The 23,397-nt window shown below is 43.8% G+C and overlaps 1 protein-coding gene across 6 annotated transcripts in view; it reads left to right on the forward strand.

The window, feature by feature from the left end:
- The window catches only part of PRUNE2 (prune homolog 2 with BCH domain), a 255,324-nt gene that overhangs the window by 164,109 nt on the left and 67,818 nt on the right, over positions 1 to 23,397 (forward strand). For all 6 annotated transcript variants that reach the window (XM_059141929.1, XM_059141931.1, XM_059141930.1 and 3 more), the window contains exons 7-9: positions 10,141 to 10,299; positions 12,086 to 18,599; positions 19,075 to 19,846. In XM_059141929.1, coding sequence (XP_058997912.1) covers positions 10,141 to 10,299; positions 12,086 to 18,599; positions 19,075 to 19,846 — 7,445 coding nt within the window. The remainder of the gene's footprint in view (positions 1 to 10,140; positions 10,300 to 12,085; positions 18,600 to 19,074; positions 19,847 to 23,397) is intronic.

Genomic DNA, 23,397 nt, shown 5'->3' on the forward strand with positions numbered 1-23,397 from the left:
GCACTTATTCAATCTACTATTAACTAGTTTTAAGTGTCTGCCTTCATCTCCTCTATGGAATGCAGTATATAAGCATCATTCTTCAGGGCAGCTCTCTGTGGTTCTATCATTGGTTCTCTTTATGATGGAGACAGTAAGGATTGGGCAAGACTTCAACTTGTTTAATTTCAGGTTGACATGAAACCACTCCATTTTAGGAGGTTCTTCATTTAAACCTGTGCTTCCGGTTGAGCTCTTTCCCCCTCCTCCTCCCCTTCCCTCACTCTCTCTCATGTGCTCTTTCTCTTCATTAATTATATGGTTATAGGAGGTAATAACTATTTGATGACATGAAAACAGTAATTTTCTATTTTCAACAAACATGTGCACTCTCCTTCTCTTCTTGAATTCTTTGACCCAAATGACGACGTTACTAGGGTGATTGTTTAAAAGACTTTTGGTTTCTTCTTTAATATTTATGACGTGCTTGACCTACACTGAAGCATCTATTTGCAGATTGACAAATCATTTTGTCATGGATGGTTATGCCTTTATAGGCGGGCTTTGCTTGAAGAGATGGTGGTATCATAAGTTCTTCTGCTAACCTTAAAAATTAAAACTGTCAGTTTTTTTTACCAACAAAAAAGGATTTATTCAGGAGTAGCAGAGAATTGGAATCCACGTCAAGCAAGCTATGGAAAACCATAGGCAAGTCAGAGCCTTGAGGCAGAGGAACACTCTTTTATAGAGGGAGAGGGGAGCAGGGAAGGTCATTTGTTGGAAACATAAAGCTCATTGGAGTAAATTGGGAGTCTGAAGTATCATGGCTTTTCATTGGCTGAGTTGTGACAGTCTCTCATTGGCTGGGCTGTTACCAAGGCAGAAGGAAAGCCTTTCTTGCTCCTGCTGGGTAGTAGTGTTTATGTGCACCCTCAGTCTCTTCTTGATAACAAGTGGTAAAAAGTGAGAGCTTCCCCTGCTGCCCTCCTGATGTCATTCTAAATGAGGTTCCCTTTATTAATTTTTTTGTCCTTTATCCCCTTTAATTAATTTTCACACTTCCTATTAAGATTCCCATTCCCTCGTGGTTAAAAATTACTTCTTTATTTTATACATTATATTAGATTTTATATATTTCATGTATTTTATATATATTATTATTATATATATAATATATATTGTAAATGTATTATATATCATAAAAATTACCATCCTGTGAATCCTAATTTGGGCTTTTGAGCAGAAGAAACAATGTTGGGAGCATCCCTAGATAACGTTTTTATATCCTGAATGTTTATTGAGATTCTTCCATGATGCGTGGAAGCTACCAAAGAAAGCAAAACTACATGGGGGCAACTCTGGGTAACCTGTGACCATGCCAGTTCTCCTGCTTTCTAGGTTTTCTGCATACACATGCATGCCCAACTTTTTAGAAGTACATATTGCTATAAGAATGTCAAAACATTCTTTCTTCATAGCAGTTTCTTTGGGTGAGTTTTCATTTTTAGGCCTATGCATACAGTTAATGGTCATCCCACACTTCTATTTCAGAGAGTAGATGACAAACTGGAAATTGGTCATAAGGCTTGATAATATTGAATCACAAAAAAAAAATGTAAACGGCTCATTATTATTAGCATTTGTTAAAATCAGGGGTGTGACTTGTTTGTGTATAATAATGAGGGTGAGTGTATACTACATCGTCACAGAGGAAGGGCCAAAAAAATGGTTTCTGTTAAATTAAAACCAGAATTCATTAGTAGTATCTTTGGTGGTGAAGAATTTCTCATTCAAGAAAAACATAGAGGTGAGAACATGGGTTCTACTCCCATTTTTCACCTGGATCTGCCATGTGACATCGGTGTCTTTACCTCTCAGAGCCTCCTTTCTCCCAGTGTGAAACAGAAATGATGTTACCCACCTCATCAGGGCATCTTCAAGTTTAGATGAGATGATGCAAAGCATGTAACAGGAGGCTTAAGGTAGACACAGTGCTTGGTTAAATCATGATAGGCAATTCACTACTGGTTTCGATGAAAATCACACTGATACATATGTTATATACTCATTTATATAATGTAGCATTTTTAATGTTCACAAAATCTCTTCACAGTAGAGCTCTCTCTTTAGCTATGAAGAATATTATGTACTGTCTGACTCTATTTTCAAAGTATGATGCATAATATAGTTTTAATAGATCCAGTGAAGTTTTTACTACTTAAATGCCTTGGTGAGCTTATAAAAATAAGAACAATAGAGCTTTTTGGGTTTTTTTAAATGACATCTGGTTAAAACATGGGAAATATCTTTGCTTACCAATTAAAGAGTGGCTGAAAAACAGAATAAATGAAATCTCTTAATTTATGCATTTTGTGTTCTCATAAATCATTTTCCTGTCAAAATTATCAGACTTTATTATTGCTGAATATTTTAAACATCATAATGGAATTTTGGTAGCATAAATCATAAAGCTTTCAGTTAGAACATTTGTGTACACACCTCAGCATTTTTCTTATATCTTGATGAAAAAAAAATAGTCCTCAGTCTAGAAATAAATCTATGCAGAGTATAAATGTCAAACTATACTCTTAAATTTCAGTAACTCAGCAATCCATGCTGGTCACTGTGCTTGCTAGGTGGTTATGGACTGTCAAGCTATGTTTTTAAGCCTCGCTGTTTCCCCAAAATGAAGCTCGACATGCTTCTGTTTTCATCTTGGGCATGATTTTTATCCTACTTGCAAAAAAAAAAAAAAAAATACCTGCCCACTTGATTTTTCTATTTCTTATAAGATGAAAAAAATCTCAAATGTAATAAATCCTGGCATAGCTTGTTCTTGACATTAGAAAATAATTTATTGCATTTACTAAAAGCCTTATGCAATGTATTTCATTCATAATTTGTAAGAGAGAGACAACTGTTTTTGGATTAGGTATGTAATCCAGAATGCTGGACCTACATAGAAAGTGTTAGCATGAGGAGTAACATCTAAAGAAGGGCAGGTGGCCCTTGGAGGAGAAACAGTGGTAAGGAAGGGGCAGGCTCTACTCTTGGTGACTTAGCAGAAGGAGAAATCACCATGCAATCCTTTGATCCTTCAAAAGCTGTTATTTGTGTATAGAGAAACAGAAGCTCATTCACTGAGTGTAAGTTGGAATTAAATATTCACCCAGTTAAGCGTCTGCCTTCGGCTTAGTTCATGATCTCAGGGTCTTGGGATCGAGCCCCACAACGTGTTCCCTGCCCAGTGGGGAGACTGTTTCTCCCTCCCCCTCTACTGCTCCCCCTGCTTGTGCTTTCTCTCTGTCAAATAAATAGATAAAATATTTTTTAAAAAATAAGGATTTCAGTAACAAGATAAACACTCTTTACTCATTTCTTAAATCTTGTATCATTTTTTTAAATATTTTATTTAGTTATTTTACAGAGATCACTAGTAGGCAGAGAGGCAGGCAGAGAGAGAGGAGGAAGCAGGCTCCCCATGAAGCAGAGAGCCCGACGCGGGGCTCAATCCCAGGACCCTGGGATCATGACCTGAGCTGAAGGCAGAGGCTTTAACCCATTGAGCCACCCAGGTGCCCTTGTATCATGTTTTAAATGACTTTGCTTCACATTTAACTCTGTGTAAATTCCTCAATCCCATCACCTTTAAAAATTTTATATGTGAGTCACTTAAGTGACTTAAAATGTGTGTTGACTATCACTTGAAAGTTCATATATATTATAAAGGATATAAGGCAAGAAATTTTAATAGGAATAACTAGTTCCGATACCAAAATTTGTAAAAGCACAGCGTCTGTTCTTTTGTGTGACTGTTTCATAATTCATGTAATCATTTCTCTATTGTTGGACATTTAGACTGTTTCTAGTTTTAGTTATTAAAGCAACAAACCAGTGAATAGCTTTGTCCATAAACCTTTTGTGTGAGTATCTGATTATTTCTTTAGAATGTATTTCTAATAGTGTATGAGAATTCCTCTTAGGAGGTATTTGCCAATAATAGGAAAAGATAATGTGAAATATTTTAGTATCAAAGGATTTCTAGAATTATCAGCGAGCTCAGGTATTTATTGGCATTTGTATTTCAATTGTAAATGTCATATGGTCAACTGTTTTTCTATTGCTTTGCTTACTTCTTTCCATTAATTTATAAGAACTTGATTTTGAGGACATTAAGACTTCCTCCCCCCAGTTAAAAAATAAATAAAATGATAGTAAGCATTAACAGTTGCCCTGAAAACTTTTGAGTAGCTATAAGCGAAGTGTCATGATTCTGCTTACATTTTTATTATTTTTTAATTTTTTTAAGATTTTATTTATTTATTTGACAGACAGAGATCACAAGTAGGCAGAGAGGCAGGCAGAGAGAGAGAAGAAGCAGGCTCCCTGCTGAGCAGAGAGCCCGATGCAGGGCTCAATCCCAGGACCCTGGATCATGACCTGAGCCGAAGGCAGAGACTTGAACCTACTGAGCCACCCAGGCGCCCCTCTGCTTACATTTTTAAATGCTCTTTCTTGGTGCAGCAGGAAGAACTGATCGTAAGACACAAGAGCAGCTTGAGGGAGACCAGTCAGAAGCCTGTTGCCACTATTCAAGTAAGAGATGATGGTGACCGTGGCTGGGACAGTAATAGAGATGGAGAGAAATGTTTGGACTCGAACCATGTTTCAGAAGTAAAAATCACAGAATTTGTTGATGAGGAATGAGAAAAGAAAAGAATCAATGATACCCAGATGTTTGGCTGATTTAACTGGATGCCTGATGGTATCATTTAATGATATGGGGCAAACTGAGGTCGAGGTTGGTGTTTGTTTGTTTGATGAGATGTTTATTAGACATTTACGTGGAAATATCATGTGGATAGACAAGGGTAGGGTTCAGGTGGATGTGGCTTGGTTGTCCCTGGTAGACAGACTGTTTCAAAGCCAGCGCACTGGATGAGATCCCCAAAGAGAATGCGTACATAGAGAAGAAAAAGATGCGTGAGAACACAATCTGAGCCTTGAACACTTAGAGGTTCAAAAGGAAAAGGAACCACAGAGAGGACCTAGTCGTAGCCTGGGAGCTGAGAGAAAACAAGGGTAATATGGCAGCAAAGTGAAGGGAGGACATGTTTCAAGGGAGTGGGAGGGTCAACCTCGCGGAATTCTTGGGAGAAGTCAAATAGAGTAGAAGCAGGAAAGTGACTTTTGGGTATTCCACCTGGAAACTATTGGTCCTTTTTCCTCCCCTTTTTTTTAAAAGATTTTATTTGTTTATTTGAGACACAGAGAGAGAGAGAGAGCACACAAGTAGGTGGAGTGGCAGGCAGAGGCAGAGGGAGAAACAGGCTTCCCACTGCCGAAGGAGCCCGATGCTGGGGCTCGATCCCAGGACCCTGAGCCAAAGGCAGATGCTCAACTGACTGAGCCATCTGGTAGTTTTGAGAAGAGCAGTTTTGATGGAAGGATGAAGACAGAAACAGCACAGGGGGCTTCAGAAGACAATAGAGGATAGGACTATACCAGCACTGTAATAGAGTGGGTTTTCCTCTCTCAAGGAATAGCCACATTTCAGTACTCAAACGTTTACAAGACATTGCTTTTATTTCATGTGATCCACTACGACGATCAGCACATGGCACAAAGACTCAATTTTTCAGAGCAATGGAATAAGAACTAAAACAGGATTTTAGTTTGAGAGAATGTAATTGTCTACCACGTTTGTCTGCAGACTTTCAACCACAAATGTAATGAATCTCCTGGACACTATCACTGTCACTGTCTCGGTTGTGATATGAGTTCAAGTAGAGCCATCTCATTTCTGTTTCCCTGCTCTTGGTCATCGTGATCATCAAATTCACCTTTAAATAATAAAGCCTTTTTCTCCCCACACTTCTGGGCTCTTCCAACCCATTCCAAAACTAGAGATTACTTGGACAACAGTACTCATGACCTCTAAAAATGTTTAATGATTGAATCTTTGGACCCATGGATGACAAAGGACAGTGACAGGGGGCACTTCCCATTCTTCCCAGTTGAGGTACTGGAATAGGCTGGCTTTTGTGCCAGCCAGTTAGTTCCCAGCTATAATGATGAGCAGGGTAACTTTGTAAATTCCTAGCAGCATTCTCAGGCTGGGGTCCTGCTGCTAAGGTAGAAGATTGTATGATGGGGACCAGAGGGTGGTAAGTTACGATAGGAGCTCTTCATTTTCTAAACCTTTGGCAAAGTGAGTGAGATACACATACGTGTATGTATATAATTTTAACTGAAGGTGGAAGAGACATTTTGGAGACATTTGAGCAGATTAACAAATAGTATTTGTATACATGTAACTAAAACAGTAATTTATCAGGTGGAAGGCAGATGGGGGGAATAAAATGCCAACCTGTATCTACAGTTGGGTTGTGTTGATGATGAAGTGCTGTTTATTCAGGGCCAGCCTAGCTTGTCAGCAACATAAGAGCTGCGGTAGCACATGACTCCCTGCGTAGCTAGAAGACAATAATAAATTATCTCCTATGCAAATAGCACCGGCATAAAAGCAGAACAAACAGACTCTGCCTCCCAGATTCCTGAAGATTCTCACTCACTCCCTTGTTTGGTGCTGTTTTCAACATGATCCTACTGACACACTCCTAAAGCCATTAAGATCAATTCTGGTTGGCTCCATTACATGAGGGTAGACAGGACATAGTTGTTGGCGAATGCCATTTTGGAGGTAGAGTAACATGAAACACGCCCAAGTGATTCACACAAATCTTTGTTTTTTCAACACTTCGTATGATCGTATGGGTTTGGGAGCCACCCAGAGGAGAACTGGGGATCACCCAAAGGAGCTTGATTTGAAGAATCACTTGATTTTCACATCATGAAAATACAGAATCTTGGACCCAATCCTCGACCCGGTAAATGAGATATTCCAGCAAAGTGACTCAGAAACATACACCCACCCCAGGGTGATTTTTATGATGAAGGTGGTATGAGGAACCAGGAACTGAGGTGTGAGTTAATAAAAGTCCCAGGAAAATGACAGCATTGAACGAACCCAAAGAAGGGGCAGAAGGAAATATATCAAAAAATATATTCCTCCCTTTTTGAAATGGCTTTTCAATTTTCAATGTGCTTTCGAATCACCCGGGATTTTTGGAGAATGCACTTTCTGCTTCAGTAGGTCTGGAGCATGGCCTGAGACAGCATTCCTAACAAGACATTTGGTGTTGCCAAAGCCTTTGGACTTGAGTCCCAAAAGATCCTAGAGCTGTCATTTGTACACAGAAGAATCCAAACAGATTGGAGTTCAGCCAACAGTTTGGAATAGCAAATGTTCCACAACTATGGCTTTGAATAATGCTGAATCTACTGCATCCTATTCTTGGGCTCAGCTACCAGTAAAACCTGCCTTCTTTTGTTCAAGTGACCTAGCTGGGAGTCTCGTAATAATTGTTGTGAAAAATCTCTTAGAAGTGTTGTATCTTCTTTCAAGAGTTTATAACTGTATGCGGGGTATTTTCTGTACATATAGAAAAAAAATATTTTGAAAAGTAAATTGCTAAGCTTTTTGGCCAACACCATTAGTCTGGAAGATGTAGGAGATAAGACGTAGGTAGCTACTGTCCATTCTTGTTTTCCTTCAGGACCATAACTGCTTTTATAATTCATGACAGCAATAAGCTCAGCACTGAGGTCCTCTTGAGGGACATGATCAGTGATGATTTGAGATAATTTCGTTTATTAAATGTGCATTGTGTATAATGTGAGGTCCATTTAAAATATATATAATTTTAAATATCTACTTCTATTGTGGGTGAATTTATTTTTTAAGTATCTAGAGATTGCTACTATGACACACGCACAATAAATAAAAAGCATGAAAACTGACAGTATGCTTTCTGAGACACATGTTGCAAAAGCTGTTGTATTTGAACATCCTACATTTCACTACCAAGTCAGTACAATAGATCCTTGGTATTCACCAACAATGTATCCTGAGAGCTTTGTCAACTCCCCCATGCAATTCCTTGTACCCAAAAAGGGCAGTGTTTCCTGGAGACGCCTAGTGAGAGCGGCTGCTGCAAAAGTATGCAACAACCATTCCTTGAGGTGTGGAAGCTGATGGTGGGCTGGGCCCCCACCCCTGTCAGGTGTCTCGTGTGGCCTCTCGGGGCCTCAGAGACTTTGACATTCAACTCAGCAGAATTACAGAGTACATGTGTTATGGATATTTTAAGCAGCCAGTAAATAATCTGAGCCACAAATATGAAATCCACAAGTTTCAAAGAACAGCCACATACAAACATAAAGCTGGGCACGGGAAATGCCCTCATCTCTTTGCCCTGAACTGTCTGGCTCCTGGTCACAGTTATCTGGGGAGGGTGTAGGTGGCACCTCCACTTCCTGTGGTACATATTTCCGTGTCACTTTAATACTTAACCAGTGGTTGGGGCATCTGGGTGGTTCAATGGGCTGAGACCCTACCTTCAGCTGGGGTCATGATCTCAGGGTCCTGGGATCGAGCCCCACATCGGACTCTCTGCTCAGCGGAGAGCCTGCTTCCCCCCCTCTCTCTGCCTACTTGTGATCTTTCTATGTCAAATAAATAAATAAAATATTTTAAAAAATACTTTACCAGTGACAAACACAGTTCTGATGCCTTTTATATCAGAACAAAAATGAATAGAATTCTTCGTCTCTCTTGAGTGCACGTTGTGGTGATTTCAACTGAGTGGTGCAGGCAACTGCCGATTGTCTGCGACACATATATGGATATATATCATATATCAAATGTGTGATATATATGATATATGCATATCATATATATATTTATATTTAATTACTGTGTGTGTGTGTGTGTGTATATATATATATATATATATATATATATATGCTGTGATAGAGGGTTATGTAGCAAAGGCTGATTTTGTGTGTCTGTCTCTCTAGTCATTCAAAAACATTTTTTTTTGAGGGGCATTTGGGTGGCTCAGTCATTAAGTGTCTGCCTTCAGCTCAGGTTCTGATCCCGGGATCAAGCACCATATTGGGCTCCCTGCTTCCCCCTGGAAGTCTGCTTCCCCCTCTCCCTGTGCTCCGCCCTGTCCCACTGCCCATGCTCACTTTTGCTTGTTCTCTCTCTCAAGTAAATAAATAAAATCTTTAAAACGAAGACAAAAACATTTTTTTGAGCAACTAGTATATTCCAGGCATTATGTTAGGGGCTAACGTCCGGTCTTCAGTTCCTTCCTTTAAGAAAGAGAAACAACTACGCCAACAACTATGCCAGTCCTCATTGCCATTAATAAAACTGAAAAAGGCCAGCACATATTTGGAGATGATGTGAGCCGCAGGTTTGTGGTCATGGGCTCATTTTCCACAATGATTGATTCCTTCTTAGCTACCACATAGAGCAAGAAGATCTGATATCACAGCTCTTCCTTCAGTCTCCAGACTCCCACACTGGAATAAAAAGCATACAGTTAACTTAGCTAGAGTCATCTTATGGATTCTTCTTGGCATCATACTTATCACTGGATAACAGTTATTTTAAAAACAATAATAAAAAAAATTTTAAACAACTTCCTCCTATTTTTCTGGCAACTGGTTGTAGCAATAGTCAGCAGCTATTCATAATCCTGTGAACAATAAAAGGAAAAGTATTTTTTACAAAGCCAATGTTCAAATAAATATTTTAGGAAAAAACCCTTAAGACATTTGTTACTTGTCTGAATTATCGGAATAATGGCCAAGATGCCTGGGGCACGTGGTTGGTTCAGTGAGCTAAGCCTCTGACTCCTGGTTTCAGTTCAGGTCATAATCTCAGGGTGAGATGGAGCCCCAGGGGGCTTTGTTCATATCGGGGAGTCTGCTTGGGATTCTCTCCCCACTTCTTTCCCTCTGTACCTCCTCCCCTGCTCCTCCCCGCACCCCCCCTCCCGCTCATGCACACCCACTCCCATTCTCTCTCTTAAAAAAATAAAAAATACTGGCCAAGACTCCTTCCTTCCTTAGGCTAGGAAAACAAAAAGCCAAGGATGTTTTAAGCCATAGCATGAAAGTTTGCCAACTTGTGTGTCTGATAAGAAATACCTGTCACAACACATCACAACATGGGACCAATTTGTGGCACAAGTGCTGAGGCGAGGCCGTCTGACATTAACATCAACGGCCCTGTTGTTGTTTCAGAACTGTATGTTTCACAGCAATATCAGCAGTGACTTGAAAGCATTTGCGGACAAGTTCGGCTTTGATGTCCTCATCCTCCTGGCCAGCTACCTGTCGGAGGAAGAGCAGCCCAGACGGCAGATCGCTGTGTATTCCCAGAACCTCGAGCTGTGCAGTCAGGTAAGGACCTCCTTCTCTCCCGCCCATCTGCTTCCTAACCCGCTGGCTGTCACAACATGCGGCGGGACTGGGGAACCGATGAGCCGCTCAAGGAAATGCGCCTGAGAGAGAAGGTCCTCGAGAAATGTTGGGGGTATTTCGCACCTTGGGCCATTTATGTATGTAGATACGTATGTATGCATTTCTATTTCAGAGTTTTCAGAGTTTTTTTTTTTTTTTTTCAGTTTTGAGGCCATGTCACCCAAAAATCACCTAATCAGAATTGGCGGTGAGATCAATATTGGTCCTTTTTAAAAAATCGAGGTGTGATTGACATATAACGTTATATTAGCTTCCGGGATACAACATGATGATTGGATATCTGTGCATATTGTGAAGGGATCACACCCCAGGAAATCTAGTTCACATCCATCACCAGGCGTAGTTTACAAGGAATGTGTTTGTGCGATGAGGACGTTTACGACCCCCTCTCTTAGCGACTTTCAAATATATATTATGGTATTACCGACTGTAGTCACTGTGCTGTACGTTACATCCTCAGGACTTATGTTTTGTAACTGGAAGCTTGTACCTTTCTGCCTCCTTCACCGCCCAACCCCCATACAAGGCCTTTAATGTTATTTTTAAATGTATTTTGTAGTGCAGTACAGTTGACCCTCCGTGTTCCACTGGTTTCACGTGTAGAACATGGTCATTCAGCAACTCTGTATGTTATGTTGTGCCATGAGTGTAGCTACCACCGGTCATCACACAACACCGGTATCATGGACTTATCCCCCATGACCACACGGGGCCTTTTAAAAGATCCCCGCATCTGTTTGTCTCCTAGACCGAATCCATAGAGAGAAAGATCGTATCTGTTTCACCCAAAGAGAGGCAAGTCCTCCTGGGGGTGATATTTTCCTTGAGGGCTGCTACTTGGTTATACCTAAAAAAGAAAAAAAAAAAAAAGTCCCCGTCTGAATACCTACTGGGGGCCCAGTGTTTAGTAACTCATCTAATGCCTTGATCAGAATTGGCTTGTCTCTAAGTACTAAAATTCTGATTGGGTAATTAGCTCCTCTTGGTTGATCACTGAATTTTTTAACCCAATGTTTCGGAAATAATGTAAGTAGACAACATGAATCAAAATAGGGCACTGGCTATACCAAACCAGGTGTATTTAACAACCAGTAGGAGAACCTACGTGATTCATTATCACCTGGACATGAACATACAACTGACCTGGACATGAACATACACCTGTTAGTTGGGGCTCATATGCTGTTGGAAAGCTCCACCCCCGGTAGCTTTCTCTTTCCTAGTTCCTCCTTTGCCTTATGAGGCAAAGGCTTTCGGAGGTAAAAGAGGGTCCTGGGTTGCTCCTTCTGCTCCATTTCCCTTCATGCCCATATTCATCCCACCCCCACTTCTTCTCAGCAACCAGCATTATCTCGGCTTTTTGCGAGCTTGAGTTTCACTCCTGTTGGAAGATGATATTGTGCTACACCAAGGAAAGGATTTAAATGGTTTAAATCTCGTAACCTGTAACTCTCAGAAGCAAACAACACTGAGCAGTGGGATTTTGAGTTAAAAGAAAAGCCGGTTTGATGGGATTGTAGAAAGAGGTGGCCGTATTTTAAGTGGGATTTTCCGTGTCTTACATTATGCGGTCTTCATTTGTTTGAGATCTTCTTTGTAGAACGATGCACATAGATTAATTTTATATTAAGAAAAACTAAGAGAGACAAATTGCAAAGAGCAGAGTGCCTAAGTGCTCACACAAACCCCTGTGCCTCCCTGACAGATTTGCTGTGAGCTGGAGGAATGCCAGAACCCTTGCCTAGAGCTGGAGCCCTTTGAATGTGGCTGCGACGAGATCCTGGTGTACCAGCAGGAGAACCCTTTGGTGACCTGCGATCAGGTGGTTCTTCTCATCAAGGAAGTCATCAACAGGAGGTGTCCAGAGATGGCTTCCAACAGCCGGACGTCCTCGACCGAAGCTGTGGCAGGAAGCGCCCCACTGTCCCAGGGATCTTCCGGGATTATGGAATTGTATGGCTCCGACATAGAGCCACAACCCAGCTCCGTGAATTTCATAGAAAACCCTCCAGATCTGAGCGATTCTAACCAGGCTCAGGTGGATGGGAACTTAGACCTCGTCAGCCCCGATAGTGGCTTGGCCACCATTAGGAGCAGCCGTTCGTCCAAGGAGAGCTCAGTTTTCCTCAGTGATGACAGTCCAGTGGGAGAAGGTGCGGGGCCTCACCACAGCCTTCTCCCAGGGTTTGACTCCTATAGTCCCATCCCCGAAGGAGCAGTCGCTGAAGAGCACGCCCGGTCCAGAGAACACAGCGAATCTTTTGATCTCTTCAACTTTGATCAAGCGCCCATGGCTTCTGGGCAGTCCCAGCCGTCTTCCCATTCTGCAGACTACTCTCCCGCAGACGACTTCTTCCCCAATAGTGATTCCTCAGAAGGACAACCGCACACCGGACCTAAAGAAATCAGTGGGATAGGGATGGACATGTCTAATTTTTCATCCAGTTCACTTTTGTCAGGGGCTGGCAAAGATAACCTTGTGGAATTTGATGAGGAGTTTGGTCAGAGACAAGATAGTCCCCGGGATCACTCTGAAAGAAATTTGAGCCTGACAGGTTTTGTGCGAGATAAAACTCCTTCACCAGAAAGGCTAAAAAATATTGGAAAGAGGGTCCCACCAACACCTATGAATAGCTTTGTAGAAAGCTCACCATCTACCGAAGAACCAGCTCTACTCTATCCAGATAATATGACCCAAAAAACAATAAAAACAGGTCACATCGGTCCACCTCAGACCCGTGCGAGGTGCAGCAGCTGGTGGGGTGGTTTGGAAATTGACCCTAAAAATATTGGAGAGGCATGGAGTTCCAGTGAGCAGGAGTCTGTCTTCCAGAGCCCCGAGTCATGGAAAGATCATAAGCCAACCCCAGCAGATAGGAGAGCCTCGGATTCTATATTTCAACCAAAGAGTCTCGAATTCCCAAAGTCAAGTCCCTGGGAGTCTGAGTTCAGTCAACCTGGGCTTAGCAGCAATAATATTCAAGACCGAAATGAGGACAGTTTGCAGTTTCAGAACGTGTCCCCGGAGAAATTGAATTTGCCAAATGCTTCTCCTCAGGGAACAAATCACCTGATAGAAGACTTTGCCGCCTTGTGGCGTTCTGATCGCTCTCCCACAGCGATGCCAGAGCGGTGGGGTAATCCCACAGAAGACGGCGACCCCACCGCTGCGGTGTCGTTCCCAGCCTGGAGGGCCTTTGGTAAAGAAGATGGCGCCAAAGCTCTGGCAAGTACCTGGCACCTGCACCCAACCAGTGGTGAGACGCCGTCTGTGAGGGACCCGAGCCAGTGGGCCATGGCAAAAAGTGGGTTTTCTTTTCCTTCAGAAGACAATTCACCCAGCGAGGCCAAGAATGAAGAAATCTGGGGCCAGAAGAACCACAACCCCAGGGACAATATCCTGATATCTGGGAATCCCAGCTCCAATCTGGATCATGCATGGAATAGTTCTAAGCCAACACAGGAGGATCAGAATGATTTAGTGAATGGAAAAATTAGGGGGAAGGTGTATGAAAAGGTTGATTCCTGGAATCTTTTTGAGGAGGGTATCAAAAAAGGGGGGTCGGATGCCATGGCACCGTGGGAAGATTCCTTCTTATATAAATGTTCCGATTACAGTGCATCCAACATGGGGGAAGATTCCGTGCCTTCCCCCTTGGACACCAACTACTCCACATCTGACTCTTACACGTCGCCAACATTTGCTGGAGATGAAAAAGAAACAGAAGACAAGTCATTTGCTAAAGAAGGAGACTTGGAGTCAAAAGACGAGAACTCCACCGGGGGGGAGATTGAAATCCCTCCTCAGTCCCCAGAGCAGCAACCTAGGAATCGAATTAGCTCAGGTCCCGGGAACCTGGAAATGTGGGGTTCCCCTGATGCAGATAATAGTTGTTCAATAAATGTCACTCATAACTCCGATAAAGATTTACTTGAGACTGAGCCCACCGATGATAAGAACATCTCCCTGGATGATGACATTGGGGAAAGCAGCCTGTCCAGTTACGATGACCCCAGTATGATGCAGCTGTACAACGAGACCAACCGTCAGCTCACGCTTCTACACAGCAACACCAACTCCCGCCAGGCGGTCCCCGACAGCCTCGACTTGTGGAACAGGGTGATTCTGGAGGACACGCAGTCCACTGCGACCATCTCTGATATGGATAACGATTTGGACTGGGATGATTGCAGTGCCGGCGTGGCGATCTCCAGCGAAGGTCAAGCACAGGGATACACGGCTGAAGGTCCTGAACCTGAGACCCGATTTTCCGTGAGACAGCTGGAACCGTGGGGTGTGGAGTATCAGGAAGCAAATCAGGCGGACTGGGAACTCCCTGCCTCTTCTGAGCACAGCGAGGACCCTCCTGCCAAGGAATATGACACCTTGAATGAAAAAAGTGGGCAGCTCATCGCAAATAATATTTGGGATTCCGTCATGAGAGATAATGACATGTCTTCATTAATGATACCAGGCCCACCATGTGTTACAGATTCTGAACTACACAAGTCACCTCCCGAAACTCCCAACTCATCAGAAAAAATTAAGGACAATTATATCCCAGAGGTGCTAGAAGCTTCTGGAGCCAACGAGTCAGGAACACTTGATCCTGATAAGCAGGACACGGGCAGAGGAACCCTGCCAAGGGATGCGGCATCCTGGGCATCCACCCTTGAGAATCCGGGACATGTTGCACACTCAGATCCGTGGAAAGGTCCTCACTATGGACAAAGTGAAGGTGAGGAGGAAGCCCGTGGAGCTGTTGCTAGGGAACGGCTCAGTGAAGAGGAGATGCTAGATAGAACCTCAGAGATTTCTGGAAAGGGGCCAAGCCACCAGGAATGCTCTTCCCCCACGGCATCTCCACATCAAGAAATCTGCGACGAATTGGGCAAAATCAGCTCTCATTCAGCCACTTCCAGTCCTCAGAATGAGGAACCCCAGGAGGTTTTAGAGTATGAGAGCGGGTCCTACAATCCGGATCCCTGTAATGGTCACACAGACCTGCAGGTCCAAGAGACCTACGACACGCACCTCATGGATTATGGAAATTCAGGGGAAACCACAGAAATTTCAGGTGGGCTGAAATTAACAAAAACTGTGTCTTTACCTGAAATGGATCTTGAGAAAACTGGAAAATGTAACGTTCTGGAACCAGAGAGAGTGAACAAAGAGCCACCCCACGAATGTCCCCAAAGCCTTGACATTTGGGAGGCCTCTATAGAGACTAACACGCAGGTCAATTTACCAAGTTCTGAGATAACTAAGAATCCTGAAGTCGAGAGTACCAAAGACAGCCCTCCAGGAGCTGACCCATCAGGAAATTATCGCAGAGATAGTATTTCTAGTGAGTACACACATTCCAGCGCATCCAGTCCTGGCCTAAACGATTCTTCAGCTGCATTGCTTTCCTGGGACCAGGGACCCAATACAAGGCATCAGAAGCAGCAGCAAGATGATTGGAACCAACAGAATCCCCAAGAATCTGCGCTAATTACTACTGACAGTCAAGTAGAAGTAATTACTGAAATGCAGGACCTGGAGAAAACCAGAATGGACAGGTTGGAAAAGAGCTTAGATCACAAGGTTCCTAAATTTTTAGAGATTTGGAATGACTCTTTAGATGGCGATTCCTTTTCCTCTTTATCCAGCCCTGAAACAGGCAAATATTCAGAATATTCCACTGCCTGTCAAGAAGGAAATCTAGTGGTTAGCTGTCAGGAGAAAAACGAGCATGACATTTCTAAAACTCTGCAGCCAGAGGAGGCCAGGTTCATGGCAACAAGCTCAGGTTCTGATGACGACAGTATAGGGGATGAAGAGTCAGGGGAGAAAGAGAGGCATCTGGGCACTAGTCAAGCTGCTAAGAGTGAACCCAGGGCTTGGGATTCACTGAATGACCCTAATAAGTTCTCAGCCACAGCTGATCCTAGTGATGAATTTTCTGCCTATGGAGGCAGTTCAGAACCAACAAAGTCAACTCCGTTCTGTGACAGTCAACCAAACAGCCCTGATCACTGGAGTTTCTCGCCACTAAAGGAGACTGAACTGCAGATCACAGCAGTGGGAAAGGAGATGAGATCTCCGGAAACAGCGAGGATGGGAGATACCCTGTGGCAAATCTCCCCCCAAAGTGAATCGAAGACTGAGAACTATTCTAAATTGGAAATGCTTGGCTTCTCAGCAGAGAGCACTGAGTGGTGGAATGCCTCTCTACAAGGAGGACGACCAATTGAGAGTACATCGGAAAGGGAATTACCTAGCTCATGTAGCATGTTAGAGATGAGCTCTTCAGTGTACCAAAACTTGAGTCCCTGGGGGGTACCCATGCAGGATGATAGGGAACCCATGGAAACACAGTGTACCAATCCTTTCACTGAGGAACCTCAGTCACCCTTCCTGGATAGCAATGAAGAGAACTCCCATAAGCAACTTTGGAACATTCAACCAAGGCAGCCAGACCCAGAAGCTGATCAGCTTAGCCAGCTGGTAATACTGGACCAAATTAAAGAGAAGGATTCCAGAGAGCAAAGCTCCGTGTCTTCTGCCGGTCAAGAACCGACTTCGGAAACACCTACCCAAGATCAGGAGTGTCAGAGCGCAGTGCTGTCCGTCTGGGGTCAGCCGGACCCAACATTTACTCACACAGATGAGAAGGGACCTGTGATGTCTAAAGTTTCGACGGTTGAGTGTCAAGAAACAAATTGGTGGGAAGAAGGAAAATCATATCCAGATAAAATAACGAATTCAACCACTGCCTCAAAAGATTTCCCCACTGTCAGTTCTTCCACCGAGTTGATAAAGAAGTCGGGTTCTGAATGGAATGTCTGTACCTCTAGTGAGGGCCCCCAAGGCACATTTGTTCCAGATATTTTACATGGCAACTTCCAAGAGGGTGGACAAGTGGTCGCAGCTTCGCCTGACTTGTGGTTGGATGCTAAGCAGCCCTTCAGCTTGAAAGCAGATGGTGAGAATCCAGATCTACTGACTCACTGTGACCCTGACAGCAATTCTCAGGCTTCCAACAGCCCTGATATATGTCATGATTATGAAGCAAAGCAAGACACAGAGCAGCACATCCAGGCTGGAGTGGGGCCCGGAGGGATAGCTGGTGAGTTATATCTCCCTGAGCCAAAGACGGATGAAGAACCCAGTCCAGAGCCTGGGCAGGAATTTGTCCCAAGCAATCCAGAACGATCTTCTGAAGATGTGATTCCTCTTCCCCCAGTCAGTGATCTGGTGGACACAAGGGGTTCATCTCCACCTGCCTCTCACAAAGCTTCCCCTGAACCTTCTGAAATCAGTGGTGGAAGTAATACAGATGTCCAAGGATCTGAGACAGGAGTTGCCCCAGATCCAGCACTAAATCTGCAGCTTGCAGACAGGACAAGCCCAATGATCGAAAACGTGGGAACAGGTATTTGTGTAACTCTCCACGAGCCAACTGTGGACAGCAACAGCTTGCCGATGTCAGAGGGCTTTCCCCCCGAAAGCCAGACAGATGCAGGAGCCTTGCTGGACCATGAGCAGCCCTTTGCTACCGAGAATTCTCCTGCTGGTCCTGACGCCTTGCTGGCCTCAGACACTTGCCTGGATGTAAGCGAAGCTGCCTTTGACCACAGTTTCAGCGACGCCTCAGGTCTTAACACGTCCACGGGAACGATAGATGACATGAGTAAACTGACATTATCAGAGGGCAATCCCGAAACGCCAGTTGACGGGGATGCGGGGAAGCAAGATATCTGTTCATCCGAAGCCTCATGGGGTGATTTTGAATATGATGTCATGGGCCAAAATATCGATGAGGATTTAATGAAAGAGCCCGAGCATTTTCTCTATGGTGGTGACCCTCCCTTGGAAGAAGACGCTCTGAAGCGATCGCTGGCACCTTACACACCGCCCTTTGATTTGTCCTACCTCACAGAACCGGCTCTTGGTGCCCAATCAACAGAGGAGGCCGGGTCCCCCAAGGATGAGTCTCTGGGCAGCGAAGCAGCCGAGATACTGCTTTCTGCCCTTCCCAAGCAAAAAAGCAATGAAAAGCATGAAGAAACCCCAAACAGCCAGCCTGGACAGCTGGTTGTGCTGCATATTCATGAAGGTCCTGAGCCAGAGGGAGCCCACTCCAACCTAGAGTGGTCTCCTTCGAACATTGACTGGGAAGTAGAAACGGAGAACTCGGATTCACCAGCAGGTGGAGACATAGGACCACCAAATGGTAAGAAACAACGTGGTCCTCCACCCTCCTACCCTACTGCCCCCTCCTCCCGCCCCCACTCCTGGAACCTGCCGCTTTCGTTCAATTAATGTCTTTGTAAACCAAGCTCTTCCTATCAAGGGGGTAAAAAGAGGAACTAACTGCATTTGCTTAACCAAATCCTCCATTAACAGCAGTAAATGTCTGCTGTTTTTATAATACTTCTCTTTGAGAGTGCCTGGGAAAATAAAACAGCTCTATAAAAAAAAAAAAAATTATATATATATATATATATATATATATATATATATAATATATATATATAAAAATATAAAAATATATATCTATATAAAATATAAAATATATATCTATAAAAAATATATATATATATCTTAAATTATCTCTCCTTAGATGGATCATTTGCAAAGATCACACATCACATAATGTGCTAATTCTGCCTTGTTCGCCCCTTCTCGCCTTCATCTTCCACTTCTAGGAGTCAGCGAGGGAGTGTCAGAGTTGGAAGAAGAAAAAGTAATTCCTATCAAAGAGTCTGAGCAGATAACACCAGAATACAGGGAAGAAAGGTCCACAGAGAAGAATGAAGATCGTCACGCGCTACACATGGACTACATACTTGTAAACCATGAAGAAAATTCACCCCCAACACCTGAGGCCCGAAAAGCTCGAGAAAGCACATGCGAATCAGGAGAGTTTCCCACTGGTCCTGAAGAAACAGGGCTGCCGGGAACTCCGCTAGCTGGCCTCTCAGATTCCTGTCAGCCCGTCTCCTTCAGTGGAAGAGAAGATGGTTCTGTAGAGACAGTGTCTCCCAAAGGTGATAAGGATAAGAGATCATCTCTTGAGAGCCCTGGGCAAGACCAGAGCTGGATGGTCTTAGGTCACAGTGAAGAGGGCGATCAGTCGTTGGAAGCTAGGAACTCGGGGCCTGAAGGGTCTGGCCAGGTGGTAGAGCTGACCTCCCCTTGTGGCTTAGGTGAGGGCCCCCACATACAGGTTCTAGGAGGAATGAAGCCTGTGGAATCTTTAACTCTAGAAGAGGCCCCTGGTCTGGGCAGCCAATCCCAGAAGAGCAAGGGCCGAGGCAGAGCTGGCCCAGACGCGGTTCTAGGGCAGGCCATCCGCCATGACAATGAGTGGGAAATGCTTCCACCTCAGCCTTCTCGGAAAAACAGGATCCTTGAAACAGAAATGGAGGAGGAAACAGAGTTTCTGGAGCCCAGAACGAGGAAACCGAGACCAAAAGGGTAAGCTGAAAGCTAGATTTATTTTTTTTAATGAAAAATATTGTATTAGAATCTGGGGAACTGGTGAGGGATTGTGGAATATGAAGAACAACTGGATGATGGGAGCTTTGCTTCCAGGTATGGCCAAGCAGCATCTGTAAAAACAGCTGATAGATAAACATAAAGATAATGAGGATTTGTGGCTATTTTCAGTCACAAAACAAAACAAAAACACTTCAGTTTCCATCCAGAGTCTGTACTTACCCTTCTGATACTTACCCTACTCTACCTACTCAATACCTATATTACTCTTAAACAAGCAGTTGGAACCAGAGAAAGCAGGGCACTAACAATTTTTTCATAGAGCACCAAACAGTTTGCTTATATTATCTCATTTAATACTTACAACAACCCTCATGTGGTCGGTGTTATTACCTTTACTTTCCACACCTCAGTGGGGGGGGGGGGGGGGTCCCTTGAAGTAAGTAACCAGAGGGAACACTTGGATTTTAAGGTTTTTCACCTCTAGAGCCGGTACTTTTCCAGCAGACACGCTGCCTATCTCACACAAAGGGCAAGTCTGGTTTTATGTCACAGCTAACTTACAAGGAGGGCTGACTAAGGAGATGCCGCAGCAGGCTCAAAATCTTAGTGTGAAATATTCACTCCCTAGCTGGCTGAAAAATTGGCCAACAGCCATCAGACTAGGGATTCATTCATTCATTCACCACATGGGGTCTGAGAATCTGCTCTGTATGGAGTTTCTGGGTAGCCAGTGGGTATAAGACAGAACGTCAGAGAACAGGATGTCATCTCTGCCCTCGAGCTTCCCAGGCCCTGTTGACACCATGAAAGGTTGTTCATTTCTCTTTATTTGTCCTAATGGAGCCCTCTTGCTCCCAGGGACAAAAGGCCAAACTGTGACAAATTAAAAGGGAAGATCTTATTTCCTCTTTAAAATGTAGCGGAAAAAAGATCTCTTTTTTCTACTCATTTCAGGAGCCTAAAGGACTAGGCCTACCATGGACTCACTGTGAGTCCAAGAATCTGGATCCCAGCCTAGCTCTGCCGTGACTGGCCATGTATGTTGGGATCAACCCTAGGCTTAATTTCTTCCTCCATGAAATTGGTGGCTTTGGCTGGAGGACCTCAGGCCTTCCTCAAGTTCCCATCCGCAGGAGCCTCATTTGCAAGTAAACAGAATGTGTCCTCAAGAGCTTTGGTCTTCACAAATTTCCTCTCTCCCTGAAAGGAATAAGAAAAGAAGAAGGAAGAGCAGGAGTAAATCAAGGGTTCTTAAAGGGCCTTAAAGAGTTAAAGTCTCGTATTCAAGGGCAGTTTCCTAAATCCAGACCTTTTCAGTTGGCCTAATCTTCCTTTTTCCTGTCAAGCTATTTCCTTCCAGAGAGCCCCCAGATCCGTTATAGAAAGAGGGTAGCAGATGGATCCCAGCAGCCCCGCTGGTGTTGTTATGGATAGAGCTCAGAACTCCGGCAGCCTTGCCTTGGCTGAGCTATTGTTTGGCTTCTGATCTGCATTTTCATGCCCCTGTGGTCCAACAGATGAGACTGCCCCCTGTTGCCACCAGCCCCCTCTCTTGCCAGCAGATTTCTTTGCTCATATTTTTCTGCTCAGCCCCTGCAGTAATGACAGTTTTCTCACAATTGGGGAGGGGGCAGAGTTTCCCCACCAGCATCTGTATTATTACCTTTTGTGTAAATAATTTACTCTCGGCTATGTTTGAAAGGTCTCTCTGTGCTAGATTTTGAGAGGGCACGGAGCTGTGGCAAACAGTGATTCTCTAAGTGGGGTCCTACAACCAGCAGCCTTGGGGCGCCCAGCTGACTGCCAGTAGAACATGGGACTCTTGATCTGGGGGTTGTGAGTTCAAGCCCCATGTTGGCAGTAGAGATTACTTTTTTTTTTTTTTTTTTTAATAAAAGCAGCAGCCTCAGAATCACCTGGGTGCTTGCTAGAAATGCAAGTTCCTGACCCTACTCCTCACTCTAACTGAATCAAGAACTCCAGTTGGGGTCCAGCAGTCTGTGCTTTAATACGGGTGACTTTGGTTCATGCTCAAGTTGAAGAACCACTGGTCTGACCACTGGTCCCAGTCCTCTAGTTTAAGAAGAGAATGAAACACAGGTGAAGAGGAGATAATAGTATAACATGTAAATCAAAGTAGTTAATGACCAACGTGTGTGTAAATATACATAGCTATCATGAGCGTTCGCCATGGCCGGCGTACTGAGCCCCGTGTGTGCACTACCTCATTTTTCCATGGCAGGAATTACACAAGGAAGAACACTGATGTTCAGAAAGGTCGAGGGGCGCCTGGGTGGCTCAGTCGGTTAAGTATCTGCCTTTGGCTCAGGTCATGATCCCGGGGTCCTGGGATCCAGTCCCGGTATCGGGCTCCCTGCTCAGCGGGGAGTCTGCTTCTCCCTCTGCCTCTTCTCCTGCTTGTGCACTCTCTCTCTCTCTCTCTCAAATAAATACATAAAATCTTAAAAAAAAAAAAAAAAAAAGAAAGAAGAGAAAAAAGAAAGAAAGGTTGAATCACTTCGTCTGGTTTCTAGTTAGAAATTGAAGAAGCTGCGATTCGAATTTCAGTCTTTCCATGTCCAGAGTGTGTGTTCCTGCTAGTAAATTAAGAGGGGAAGCATCTGTGTTGGGTACTTTTATGGTGGAGGAACAAGAAACGGTTTGTTATCCATCCACATCAGGAGGTAGGGTACCCAGGGCCCCTGATACTTTTAAAGGGCCCACATGAAACTTTGAGATTCTTTTAATATCTAAAGAAAAAAATTATTATACTCTTTGTAGATTATGTGTTTTTTCCTACCAATGCAGATGTAAAAGAAAGTTCTGGATCTTTTTTTAATGAAGGAAAGAGCCCGGGAAAGTAAGAGTGCCTAAGGCCCCACAAAGTCATAATGTAGCCCTAGGAGGTATATTTCAAGATAGGCATTACAGGAAAGTCATAATGTGGAAAGGCAAAGAAGAGGGTAAGAGGTCAGCCAAGCTGTCTAGGAAGAGGGAGATGAAGGAAACCATGGACACAGCAAGATAGTCACCCAAGCAATATGAGATAGTCCTATTTTTCTGACTAAAAACTTGGAAACGTCTTCTGATATAGAATTTGGTCATAGGGCAGAACAACGACTATCCTGGAAAAAAAAAAAATTGGGGCTTCAAAAAGAGATAGTATATGCGGATAGTATATGCAGATAGTATACGAAATATGACATACGAGCTAGGAATTGACTTCTAGCTCTCCCCACCACACCCCCTTACTCAAGTGCCCACCCTGGTTTGAGAGCTGCAGGCCATATTTCCAAAATGCGAGGATGCCTCAAAAGGTGGCTCTTCTCCTTGTACTTCATCAACTGGCTCTTGTTAACAGGACTGTGGAGTGTAGGGAGAGAAACACTCCCCCTTAGAATCTGCAGTGCTGTGTTCTGGTTCCTAGGATCCACCTTTCCTCTTCCCAGAGGCTCTGCCAATACCTTAGTCATCCTCCAGCTCTACACCCACCAGCCCAGGATCACCACCAACTCCCAAGACAGTAA

Source organism: Mustela lutreola, chromosome 12 (genome assembly GCF_030435805.1).
Source record: "Mustela lutreola isolate mMusLut2 chromosome 12, mMusLut2.pri, whole genome shotgun sequence".
NCBI lineage: Eukaryota > Metazoa > Chordata > Mammalia > Carnivora > Mustelidae > Mustela > Mustela lutreola.